The sequence below is a fragment of the Pecten maximus genome, chromosome 17, assembly GCF_902652985.1.
Source record: "Pecten maximus chromosome 17, xPecMax1.1, whole genome shotgun sequence".
Lineage (NCBI taxonomy): Eukaryota > Metazoa > Mollusca > Bivalvia > Pectinida > Pectinidae > Pecten > Pecten maximus.
In genome coordinates, this window is record NC_047031.1 from 28,393,783 (window position 1) to 28,408,572 (window position 14,790).

Below are 14,790 nucleotides of genomic sequence, written 5' to 3' on the forward strand. Positions count from 1 at the left end.
TGTACCTGTATTGTTATATAAATAGCTATAATACTTACCTGTGTACCTGTGTACCTGTATTGTTATATAAATAACTAATATACTTACCTGTGTACCTGTATTGTTATATAAATAGCTATAATACTTACCTGTGTACCTGTATTGTTATATAAATAGCTATAATACTTACCTGTGTACCTGTATTGTTATATAAATAACTATTATACTTACCTGTGTACCTGTATTGTTATATAAATAACTATTATACTTACCTGTGTACCTGTATTGTTATATAAATAACTGTTATACTTACCTGTGTACCTGTATTGTTATATAAATAGCTATAATACTTACCTGTGTACCTGTGTACCTGTATTGTTATATAAATAACTAATATACTTACCTGTGTACCTGTATTGTTATATAAATAGCTATAATACTTACCTGTGTACCTGTGTACCTGTATTGTTATATAAATAACTATGATACTTACCTGTGTACCTGTATTGTTATATAAATAACTATTATACTTACCTGTGTACCTGTGTACCTGTATTGTTATAAAAATAGCTATAATACTTACCTGTGTACCTGTATTGTTATATAAATAACTATAATACTTACCTGTGTACCTGTGTACCTGTATTGTTATATAAATAGCTATAATACTTACCTGTGTACCTGTATTGTTATATAAATAACTGTTATACTTTCCTGTGTACCTGTATTGTTATATAAATAGCTATAATACTTACATGTGTACCTGTGTACCTGTATTGTTATATAAATAACTATGATACTTACCTGTGTACCTGTATTGTTATATAAATAGCTATGATACTTACCTGTGTACCTGTGTACCTGTATTGTTATATAAATAACTATGATACTTACCTGTGTACCTGTATTGTTATATAAATAGCTATAATACTTACCTGTGTACCTGTATTGTTATATAAATAACTATTATACTTACCTGTGTACCTGTATTGTTATATAAATAACTGTTATACTTACCTGTGTACCTGTATTGTTATATAAATAGCTATAATACTTACCTGTGTACCTGTATTGTTATATAAATAGCTATAATACTTACCTGTGTACCTGTATTGTTATATAAATAGCTATAATACTTACCTGTGTACCTCTATTGTTATATAAATAACTATGATACTTACCTGTGTACCTGTATTGTTATATAAATAACTGTTATACTTACCTGTGTACCTGTGTACCTGTATTGTTATATAAATAACTATGATACTTACCTGTGTACCTGTATTGTTATATAAATAGCTATAATACTTACCTGTGTACCTGTATTGTTATATAAATAGCTATAATACTTACCTGTGTACCTGTATTGTTATATAAATAGCTATAATACTTACCTGTGTACCTGTATTGTTATATAAATAACTATTATACTTACCTGTGTACCTGTGTACCTGTATTGTTATATAAATAACTAATATACTTACCTCTGTACCTGTATTGTTATATAAATAACTATAATACTTAATTGTGTACCTGTATTGTTATATAAATAACTATTATACTTACCTGTGTACCTGTATTGTTATATAAATAACTATGATACTTACCTGTGTACCTGTATTGTTATATAAATAGCTATGATACTTACCTGTGTACCTGTATTGTTATATAAATAGCTATAATACTTAATTGTGTACCTGTATTGTTATATAAATAACTATTATACTTACCTGTGTACCTGTATTGTTATATAAATAGCTATAATACTTACCTGTGTACCTGTATTGTTATATAAATAGCTATAATACTTACCTGTGTACCTGTGTACCTGTGTACCTGTATTGTTATATAAATAACTATGATACGTACCTGTGTACCTGTATTGTTATATAAATAGTTATAATACTTACCTGTGTATCGGTATTGTTATATAAATAACTATTATACTTACCTGTATACCTGTATTGTTATATAAATAACTATTATACTTACCTGTATACCTGTATTGTTATATAAATAACTATGATACTTACCTGTGTACCTGTATTGTTATATAAATAACTATTATACTTACCTGTATACCTGTATTGTTATATAAATAACTATTATACTTACCTGTATACCTGTATTGTTATATAAATAGCTATAATACTTACCTGTGTACCTGTATTGTTATATAAATAGCTATAATACTTACCTGTATACCTGTATTGTTATATAAATAACTATTATACTTACCTGTGTACCTGTGTACCTGTCTTGTTATATAAATAACTATAATACTTACCTGTGTACCTGTGTACCTGTATTGTTATATAAATAACTAATATACTTACCTGTGTACATGTATTGTTATATAAATAACTATTATACTTACCTGTGTACCTGTATTGTTATATAAATAACTAATATACTTACCTGTGTACCTGTATTGTTATATAAATAACTATAATACTTACTTGTGTACCTGTATTGTTATATAAATAGCTACAATACTTACCGGTGTACCTGTATTGTTATATAAATAACTATAATACTTACCTGTGTACCTGTGTACCTGTATTGTTATATAAATAGCTAGTATACTTACCTGTGTACCTGTATTGTTATATAAATAACTAGTATACTTACCTGTATACCTGTATTGTTATATAAATAACTGTTATACTTATCTGTATACCTGTATTGTTATATAAATAGCTATAATACTTACCTGTGTACCTGTATTGTTATATAAATAGCTATAATACTTACCTGTGTACCTGTATTGTTATATAAATAGCTACAATACTTACCTGTGTACCTGTATTGTTATATAAATAGCTACAATACTTACCGGTGTACCTGTATTGTTATGCAATTATCTATCATACTTACCTGTTACAGACAGTTACAGTATTGGATTGTATAAGTGATCAGTGGTCTGTTTGTATGAAGGACACATCTTTACCACACCTTTAACAGCTTTACACAGTAAAACGTTGCACATTGCGATTATTATTGACGTTGATTCGAACATACATATGTATCTTGGTTACACAGATATTTATAAAAGGGATAAGACACAAGTTAAAAAAGATACACATTCTCATGTACAGCTTTAGTAAATCTGCTTCACCACATTAATAATATATATAGAATGTGATGAAGCAGATTTAAAATGGCATACAGATATAACTGTTGAGAAACAACAATGTACAATACACGTCGTTAGAGCACGAGTGTTATACAATATATCTCGTTAGAGTACGTATATTATTCAATGCATGTTTTTTAGGATACAAGTATTATACAATGTATATCGTTAGAGTACAAGTATTATACAATGTATATCGTTAGTTTCAAATTATTACATAATGTATATCGTTAGAGTACAAGTATAATACAATACATCTCGTTAGAGTACAAGTATTATACAATGTATATCGTTAGAGTACAAGTATTATACAATGTATATCGTTAGTTTCAAATTATAACATAATGTATATCGTTAGAGTACAAGTATTATACAATGTATATCGTTAGAATACAAGTATTATACAATGTGTATCGTTAGAATACAAGTATTATACAATGTATATCGTTAGAGTACAAGTATTATACAATGTATATCGTGAGAGTACAAGTATAATACAATGTATATCGTTAGAGTACAAGTATTATACAATGTATATCGTTAGAGTACAAGTATTATACAATGTATATCGTTAGAGTACAAGTATTATACAATGTATACCGTTAGAGTACAAGTATTATACAATGTGTATCGTTAGAATACAAGTATTATACAATATATCTCGTTAGAGTACAAGTATTATACAATATATCTCGTTAGAGTACAAGTATTATACAATGTGTATCGTGAGAGTACAAGTATTATACAATGTATATCGTTAGAGTACAAGTATTATACAATGTATATCGTTAGAATACAAGTATTATACAATGTATATCATTAGAATACAAGTATTATACAATGTATATCGTTAGAGTACAAGTATTATACAATGTATATCGTTAGAGTACAAGTATTATACAATGTGTATCGTTAGAATACAAGTATTATACAATGTGTATCGTTAGAATACAAGTATTATACAATGTGTATCGTTAGAATACAAGTATTATACAATGTGTATCGTTAGAATACAAGTATTATACAATGTATATCGTTAGAATACAAGTATTATACAATGTGTATCGTTAGAATACAAGTATTATACAATGTATATCGTTAGATTCAAATAATTTTACAATGTATATCGTTAGAGTACAAGTATTATACAATGTGTATCGTTAGAGTACAAGTATTATACAATGTGTATCGTTAGAGTACAAGTATTATACAATGTATATCGTTATAATACAAGTATTATACAATGTATATCGTGAGAGTACGAGTATTATACAATGTATATCGTTAGAGTACAAGTATTATACAATGTATACCGTGAGAGTACAAGTATTATACAATGTATATCGTTAGAATACAAGTATTATACAATGTATATCGTTAGAGAACAAGTATTATACAATGTATATCGTTAGAGTACAAGTATTACATAATGTATATCGTTAGAGTACAAGTATTATACAATGTATATCGTTAGAATACAAGTATTATATAATGTATATCGTTAGAGTACAAGTATTACATAATGTATATCGTTAGAGTACAAGTATTATACAATGTATATCGTTAGAGTACAAGTATTATACAATGTATATCGTTAGAATACAAGTATTATACAATGTGTATCGTTAGAGTACGAGTATTATACAATGTATATCGTTAGAGTACAAGTATTATACAATGTATATCGTTAGAATACAAGTATTATACAATGTATATCGTTAGAGTACAAGTATTATACAATGTGTATCGTTAGAATACAAGTATTATACAATGTATATCGTTAGAGTACAAGTATTATACAATGTGTATCGTTAGAGTACAAGTATTATACAATGTGTATCGTTAGAATACAAGTATTATACAATATATCTCGTTAGAGTACAAGTATTATACAATGTATATCGTTAGAGTACAAGTATTATACAATGTATATTGTTAGCGTACAAGTATTATACAATGTATATCGTTAGAATACAAGTATTATACAATGTATATCGTTAGAATACAAGTATTATACAATGTTTATCGTTAGAGTACAAGTATTATACAATGTTTATCGTTAGAGTACAAGCATTATACAATGTATATTGTTAGAGTACAAGTATTATACAATGTATATCGTTAGAATACAAGTATTATACAATGTGTATCGTTAGAGTACAAGTATTATACAATGTATATCGTTAGAGTACAAGTATTATACAATGTGTATCGTTAGAATACAAGTATTATACAATGTGTATCGTTAGAATACAAGTATTATACAATGTGTATCGTTAGAATACAAGTATTATACAATGTGTATCGTTAGAGTACAAGTACAGTGCGTGTATTATACAATGTATATCGTTAGAGTACAAGTATTATACAATGTGTATCGTTAGAGTACAAGTATTATACAATGTGTATCGTTAGAGTACAAGTATTATACAATGTATATCGTTAGAGTACAAGTATTATACAATGTATATCGTGAGAGTACGAGTATTATACAATGTATATCGTTAGAGTACAAGTATTATACAATGTATATCGTTAGAGTACAAGTATTATACAATGTATATCGTTAGAATACAAGTATTATACAATGTATATCGTTAGAGAACAAGTATTATACAATGTATATCGTTAGAGTACAAGTATTACATAATGTATATCGTTAGAGTACAAGTATTATACAATGTATATCGTTAGAATACAAGTATTATATAATGTATATCGTTAGAGTACAAGTATTATATAATGTATATCGTTAGAGTACAAGTATTATACAATGTATATCGTTAGAGTACAAGTATTATACAATGTATATCGTTAGAATACAAGTATTATACAATGTGTATCGTTAGAGTACGAGTATTATACAATGTATATCGTTAGAGTACAAGTATTATACAATGTATATCGTTAGAATACAAGTATTATACAATGTATATCGTTAGAGTACAAGTATTATACAATGTGTATCGTTAGAATACAAGTATTATACAATGTATATCGTTAGAGTACAAGTATTATACAATGTGTATCGTTAGAGTACAAGTATTATACAATGTGTATCGTTAGAATACAAGTATTATACAATATATCTCGTTAGAGTACAAGTATTATACAATGTATATCGTTAGAGTACAAGTATTATACAATGTATATTGTTAGCGTACAAGTATTATACAATGTATATCGTTAGAATACAAGTATTATACAATGTATATCGTTAGAATACAAGTATTATACAATGTTTATCGTTAGAGTACAAGTATTATACAATGTGTATCGTTAGAGTACAAGCATTATACAATGTATATTGTTAGAGTACAAGTATTATACAATGTGTATCGTTAGAGTACAAGTATTATACAATGTGTATCGTTAGAGTACAAGTATTATACAATGTGTATCGTTAGAGTACAAGTATTATACAATGTGTATCGTTAGAGTACAAGTATTATACAATGTGTATCGTTAGATTACAAGTATTATACAATGTATATCGTTAGAATACAAGTATTATACAATGTAAATCGTTAGAATACAAGTATTATACAATGTATATCGTTAGAGTACAAGTATTATACAATGTGTACCGTTAGAGTACAAGTATTATACAATGTAAATCGTTAGAATACAAGTATTATACAATGTATATCGTTAGAGTACAAGTATTATACAATGTGTATCGTTAGAGTACAAGTATTATACAATGTGTATCGTTAGATTACAAGTATTATACAATGTATATCGTTAGAATACAAGTATTATACAATATATCTCGCTAGAGTACAAGTATTATACAATGTATATCGTGAGAGTACAAGTATTATACAATGTATATCGTTAGAGTACAAGTATTATACAATGTATATAGTTAGATTCAAATTATTATACAATGTATATCGTTAGAATACAAGTATTATACAATATATCTCGTTAGAGTACAAGTATTATACAATGTGTATCGTTAGAATACAAGTATTATACAATATATCTCGCTAGAGTACAAGTATTATACAATGTATATCGTTAGAATACAAGTATTATACAACGTATATCGTTAGAGTACACGTATTATACAATGTGTATCGTTAGAATACAAGTATTATACAATATATATCGTTAGAGTACAAGTATTATATAATGTCTATCGTTAGAGTACAAGTATTATACAATGTATATCGTGAGAGTACAAGTATTATACAATGTATATCGTTAGAATACAAGTATTATACAATGTATATCATTAGAGTACAAGTATTATACAATGTGTATCGTTAGAGTACAAGTATTATACAATGTAAATCGTTAGAGTACGAGTGTTATACAATGTATATCGTTAGATTCAAATAATTTTACAATGTATATCGCACACAGCAAATTACATGTACACTGTATATATATATTAATTGTGTTAATGTAGCGTTAGTGTATCAGGTTTTATAAATGGTTGGGTTTGGCGAGAGATAGAGATGCTTGGGCACATTTGGCTCCACGCTGACAGCCTTTAGCATGTGGCTTTTTTCATCCACCTACAATAATTCTGTGTAATATTTGTATTGTATTATGTTGTAGAATAATTTATTGTAATGTTGTTCAGTGTGGGATAACAAATATTGTTAAATTGTTTTACGTCATGTCGTTTTGTACTCATAAAACGGCCAAAATTCAATTCACACTTGTATTACTGGGTTTCTTTTGTACTTATAGTGGCATATTCTGAGTGACTTACAGGAATCGCACATTATAAATACAATGTACCTATATATATACATGTATACCATTAACTATCAATTCGCCTTTCACCGTTCGTAAATAGTAAAATACTATATATGTTTGGGTTTTTTTTAGTTAATTGAATTATAGAGTATTTAATTACCACTCTATTGACTGTCTGTAATTGTTTGTAAATTTTAAATGCTTTATTGATTTGGTGGTGTGATCCGTCACGGTAGGTAGACAAAGACCTTTAGTATATATAAACTAGTCGTGTGTTCGCCGGTACACGAACTCAGATAGAGGGTACGGCCATTTAAATAACTACAGGAAGACTTACCCGGGATACTTACCCGGGATTTCGACTTTTCCTTCCTCTGTTTCGGTTGAAACAAGCATCATTATGACGTCAGCAATGTTTTTCCCGTATCGAGGTAAGAATTTATGTTTTATTCGGTATATATTTAGCCGCTGTGTTAATCTTAGCCTAAGCAGGCTGATAGGTGACAGTATTGTTATTGGGATTAGCCGTATTACAGGGGATATGTATTAAAACGTACAGTTCATAGAGACTATAACCCGTTGTACGAATTACAGATTTATCGTAATCGTATAGTGCTTTAATGACAAAGAATTATGTTATATGTAGCGCTGCAAATAGCTTTTAACAAGTCTGAAACAAAGAAGATTACCTTAACACGAAAACCCAGTCGTGTTCTCTATCATGTTAAGAAAATAAGGTATATATTCCACATGTTAATTGATCAATTTCACCGACAGTTGATCATTTCCAACTTCTAGATTACATTCTATACTTGATTAAACTTATATTGACAGCCAACCTCGATCAGACGATTTCATAAACGAGATTTAAAATTAAATCAAACGAATTCATACATTAGCTAAAATATTCTCATTTGCTGTTTCATTACTTTTTTACTTTGAGGTTAAGTTACACAACAACATGTGTTACTGTTTTAGATGTGTTAAATATTTACCTTTAACGAAGTACTTATGATCCGAATAAAACACATATATATATACTACATTAAACTTCTTTCTAGATCGCACGATTTCACAAAAGAGATTTTTAAAAGAAGCATTCCTACAATATATAGGCTTTCCCTGAAATATATAAAATCTTCCGACTGATTTCGTTACTTTTGACTGTGAGGTTCAGTCACATAACAGCATAACCATATTTAAGATCTATTCTAAAAACATAAATTACCCGAATAACAATTTTATATTGTTCTGAAATCTACATCTACATGATAATTTTATATTTGGGTAGTAAATATTCTGAAATCTACGTGATAATCTGATATCGGGGTAGTAAATATTCTGAAATCCTATGTGATAATTATATCCATGATCAATCCCACAAAACTTCACATTTTCCATTTATAGATTGTACTTGAATCACAAAGGCATGGATGTCTGTTAGAAAGGGAAAAACTACATTTAACGACCACCTACATTAATATTATCTCTGTGTTGAATAGAGTTTATTTTGGCAGAAGAATTGACAAAAACAAATTCAGAAATGCACAAACCTTGGTCTGGAAAGCTTTACGATATGCATTTCGTTTTATATGCTTACAATTCGCCTTGAAGGTAAATGTTTGTTATTGTGAGGTGTACGGATTATCCGGTGTGATTTTAAGTGTGTATATCTTTTACGTTAAAATTAAATGTATTGACTACTAGGTCTCTCCGTAATACATACATGTGTCCGTAAGCTATTGTGGAGATTTAAAAGGCTCGGTGCTCGGCGTCGAGGGTCAGGTCACCAATATACACGATACATTTTGACATGTAGATATGGATGGTACGTCTATCACACTACGGCAGGTCAGAGGTCAAATATAGATAACAGGTAAGACAGTAGGATATATATTACAACACGAGGTGTTGTATTTCAGTTAAAGATGATTAATGTGAATTATTATATATATTTCTATATCAAATTAGTGTTATAGAAGTGACATCATTGTGTATGTAAGGGGTATACATGAACGCACGTAATATGCTAGATTTAGTGTAGATTTATTCAGAACACACTCGTTAGGGTCATTTAAAAGTAATTTAGTCATTTAAAGAAGAATCCGCTTTCAAATAATTATCTCTCTATCACGATTTCAGATGTTAAGCTCGTACGCAATTTGATATGTTTAAGAGGGAAATATCCCTAAATTACTATTGTAGGTTGTGTTTTATCGGGGACATTAATATTAAAATCACGTGACCCATTATCATTCCGACCTAAACACATAGACATTGAAACTTGTCTACATAATCATGCAGAAAAATTCAGTTAAAAATAAAATTCTAAAATGTTTAAGCGATAACATTTTACCCAAATTGAGTTCATGGTTTTTGATTGATGTAAATGCCTATTTTGTCTGTGTAAGTAGTGATAGATTTACTTAAGTATTCATTTGAACATTTTACCTTCGAAACATAAGTTAAAACAGACATCCTATATGTTAATGGGTGTCTATATTTCACTAATCATAAGCTGCCCTTATCGCTAACTTGTATAGGTACTTGCTTTCACAATGTACATCTATATTGCGATCGTTTTTCATAAAATATATATCATATCTGTTAAATCAGTAATGTTCTAATACATTGATAAGCAGTCCAGTAGGTACACATGTCCATAAAATGTGTCCGTGAGATGTCGGACACATTTTGTCTAAATTGTATCAAAGAGCTTACGTTACATCACTAAGTAGTAAACAGTGTATTAAGGATTTACTTGAATATATAGTTTACATTATGGAGGTACAATTTTCTATAACATGAATAAATACATTCAAGTTAATCCTTATACATTGTAGTTTGTTATATACAATCCGTGTATAAACCTCGAATTGATGAACTCTTTTCTTTTAGAAATTATTACGCCGCTGTATTATCCAGTCAAAAGCGACGTTACAAACGGCGACGTCATTTATTTTAAGCCGATTAAATTGCTTGTTACAAGGAACATTCAACTATTACAGATTTTATAATAGAAACGCATGAAAATAACAGTTTGCTACATAACAACACCTCGTATTCAGGCGTTGTTTTAGCTTAACTTAAGCTGATGCATTAAGATTACTTTCAGAAAAACTCGGGGATTTAATTGCCAATTTGAGAAAACAAAAACGTACTTCAAACATATATTACATAATTTTAGTCTGTTAATCAGTAAAATGTTATTTAAATAGTTGTTGGTGGAAATACACATGAATAACTTTTGAACAATTATAAATTGATCTGTTTCTCTAATGCTGTGCTTAGTACAGAACATTACCTCGGTACTGTTAAAAGTTTGTAATTGAAAAGTGTAACCGAAGTTGATTAAACACAGGTTAATATGTTTTATTGCTTCTACGTACCGTAAACCAGTTTTTGTTGTCAGTGATTGATTTTGTGTGTGTTAGTCAGGAAAATCGATAATATAATACCTTAACAAAAAGTTAGGAAACCTTGGCATACATATCATATGTCCCGTATATGTACACTGTACATGTGTATGGAAATGTAGTCTTTCGTTAATCCGTGTAAAGCAGGTTTAACTCGTGTACAGATTGAAACAAACAAATAGGCCCCATAACCTTACGACATACAAACAACAGATGAATGATATGAACCACATATGATAACTGGATTCATCCTGACGGGTACCACATGTGGTGACAGCATCCTGACGGGTACCACATGTGGTGACAGCATCCTGACGGGTACCACATGGGGTGACACCATCCTGATGGGTACCACATGTGGTGACAACATCCTGACGGGTACCACATGGGGTGACAACATCCTGACGGGTATCACATGGGCTGACAATATGCATGACGAAAGGTGCCACATGTGGCATACGGGACATCATGACGAGCGTTAAATGTGGTGACAGAGGAGATTATCACAGGAGTCAAACATGGCGACAGGAAACATTTTGACAAAAGTAGCTTATGTGGACTCGTTGGTGGAACTGGTGGTGACATTATGTAATATGTGGTGACAGGAAACACTAAAATACAGGACACATCAAACAAGAAAATCTGGAAGTATATAAGGCATCCTATCTCGTTAAGTTAACTATCTGAAATATATATATTTTTTTTTTTCCAGAACCAACCTTCAACAGGTTCCTGTCTGTGAAGGATAGCGCCTATAAATTAAAATCCGACGTACCAAAGTCTGACTCGTCTCATCATAGTTTTTATTGTATAGCAAGAAGTTTAAGTTTACCGGAAATACCAACTAGCCGCAAGATGTCCAGAAAAATGTCCTACGCTAACCGGAGTGACCAGCTCACTCCCAAGTCTCGAAAGACGCGAGGTTCTGTCGTCGGTGCCCGATATATGCCATTGACAGGGCGTTCAGACAAGCGCTCGGAAGCTCACGATTCCACAGGGACGCTTGATATTGTCTCCCTTCACGACAAACAAGATGGCGGAGTCACTGGTATACGAGGCTTAAAGATGGAGAACACATACAAAACAGACCCGGATGTAACTTTCAGGGTATGTGAGGTGGAGAAGGTGACAGAATCCACACTTAAGGAACATTTAGACACAGAGGTGTACGACTCTGCTAACTGTAAGGAACTATCACAGACAATAGCGGCAGATATACTAGAAAAAGTGAAAAGTTTAGGTTTCAAAAGATACAAAATAATCGCTAATGTCAGTATAGGGAGTCTCAAGGAGAAGCCAGGGATGCAGTTCGGGAGTCGATGTCTCTGGAATAAAAACACGGACAACTTCGTTAGTGTGAAATACAGTAACAATTCCATGTTTGCCGTAGCTATGGTGTACGGGTTGTACTTTGACTAACTGATTCACGTGCTTGACCACCCTTATGGCTACTGATTCACGTGCTTGACCACTGTAAGGGTGACCAGGTATGTTTTGGACTCTAGTGCTGTCGAAACTGTATGTCCACGACGTCATCGATGTTTTAATCACTTTAAGTAGACATATTTTTTTCGGTATTGCGATGACATTGCTAGCAATTTTTTTTATTAAGTTATTGGGAACTAATAACTGATGATGTGGATACAAATAAAATTCTCTTTTTTTTTAAATTTAGTTCGTCGATTGATAATATTACTACGAAAAGTTTATGATTTTTGTTGTATATCCAGTAATGGTTATTCAGTGTCAGCAAAGACAATTTGATAAATTTAGATTGCATACTTGCGAGATGGGTATATCTTGCATCAAAAACGATATATGATAGCTTATGTAGTGTCATTAATTCAGATCGCACGCAGAACTTGTGAAATGACTAAATCATGTACATGTATTAACAGCAATTTCCGATAGCGTAGTGTTGCAAAAGTTGCTGCTGGTGAATATGGAGTAAAAAATCCACTGTTCTAATCGCGCGTTGTTCTAAATATAACGCATTTTTCTTGACCTGATTACTGTACAATACATATTAAGCATCAGTGACGTCACACCAGTGTCTTTAAGTAGATGTTTATTCTATAGTTTGTAAGCCTGTTTATTTTATGTTTTGTTGATTTATAGAAATGTAACATTTTATTAAAAGTTTTTTATTGACTTATTGACTGTCTATACATAGAATCAATGATCAGGGGCCAGTTTCATCCATGTTCCTGAACTCACTTTTTCCATAAGAAAAAAATACAAAATTTAAGGATGGTTTATGAACTAAGTGTTTCCCTTCAATTGCTTTCCTGTGGAAAGATTGAAGTAAAGGAGTTTCTTTAAGCTATAAGGACCGTTGACGAGACTGGCTCATGAACACAGAAACCCAATACAAAATGTACCCTGTCAATCAATGCTCTCTAAAGTTGCGCATATTACCAAAAACCAAAAAGAGATAATATATCTATAACTAATTGAAGGGTAAGGTCTTCTGCTCCATCTGTTCTACGAAACAAACAATAAAATTATAGGTCAAATCGAGGACACCCGTCATAAAAATCTAGTTGCAAATCGAGGACACCCTCCGTAAAATCTAGACTGAATACTGGTTCTGTCACGTTCTCAAACTGAGAACAAGGGTGGTAGTATGTCAATCTCAAAGGAGAGTGAAAAAGAAGCAGGAACTAATAGCTCCTTAAAGTAGTAATTAAGATATATATACACCAGAGTGTGGTCTCAGATTTTAATATTATAATACCATACTGAGTGTTTATAAATAATGCCTTTTTGACAGCGCGTTATACCCCATTGACATATGTACATATGTAAAATCCGTAAATGACTAAAGCATTGAATAGAGCCGGACCACTCAAGAGGGTTTATATAGAAACAAATTTTATTCAAGATCATAATGGTATGTAACAGTTAGTATATATGTATTGATATACACTGTAGATGTGTTCATTTTGAAGTAACGTTTAATATTTTTAAATTAGCAGAAATTCTATAAATATTAGGTTTTGACTACAGTACGTACGTTTTGCAGAAATTGTATTACTGTTAATCAGTCACATTTCACGTTGGATTTTTTTTTTTTTTTTTTTTTGCGTAAATAAGCGAAGAGAGTCTATTTGTACGACACATTACCTTTGCATGGTGGCCCAGTTATCAGTGTCCGATATAGGAGTCTTGCACAGTCCGTGATTCTAATACATTTACCTCATCATTCGCGGATTTAAAGGGACAATTTAGTCAAGTTTGTTTACTTTTTTATAATATCACTCATTATTTCATGAAATTGTACTTCTGTACTCCTTATGAAGTAGCCTTAGCCAGATATTGATACAAGCAGTTTTCCATGCGTTTTTAATTAATTGTAAGGGGGATCCTAATCGTAAAAACATACGATTATAGCTCTACTTTAATACTTTTGACTTGTATACATGTACGTGTGTGCAAGCCGCAGCCCCGTCTCATGACTGTAAACAACGTTGGCTTGCATTTGAAACCGTTAGTAGAAAATTTTAACTGTGTTACGGGTTTCATACCAAACGTAGACAGTGAATG

The 14,790-nt window shown here is 30.5% G+C and overlaps 1 protein-coding gene across 1 annotated transcript; it reads left to right on the forward strand.

Moving 5' to 3' along the window:
- Positions 1 to 8,140: 8,140 nt before the first annotated feature.
- On the forward strand, positions 8,141 to 13,396 carry LOC117315551 (tctex1 domain-containing protein 1-like). The gene is made up of 2 exons (XM_033869793.1): positions 8,141 to 8,259; positions 11,957 to 13,396. The coding sequence occupies exons 1-2, from the start codon at positions 8,229 to 8,231 to the stop codon at positions 12,661 to 12,663; spliced, it is 738 nt and encodes a 245-aa protein (XP_033725684.1). The 5' UTR covers positions 8,141 to 8,228; the 3' UTR covers positions 12,664 to 13,396.
- The last annotated feature ends 1,394 nt before the right edge of the window (positions 13,397 to 14,790 follow it).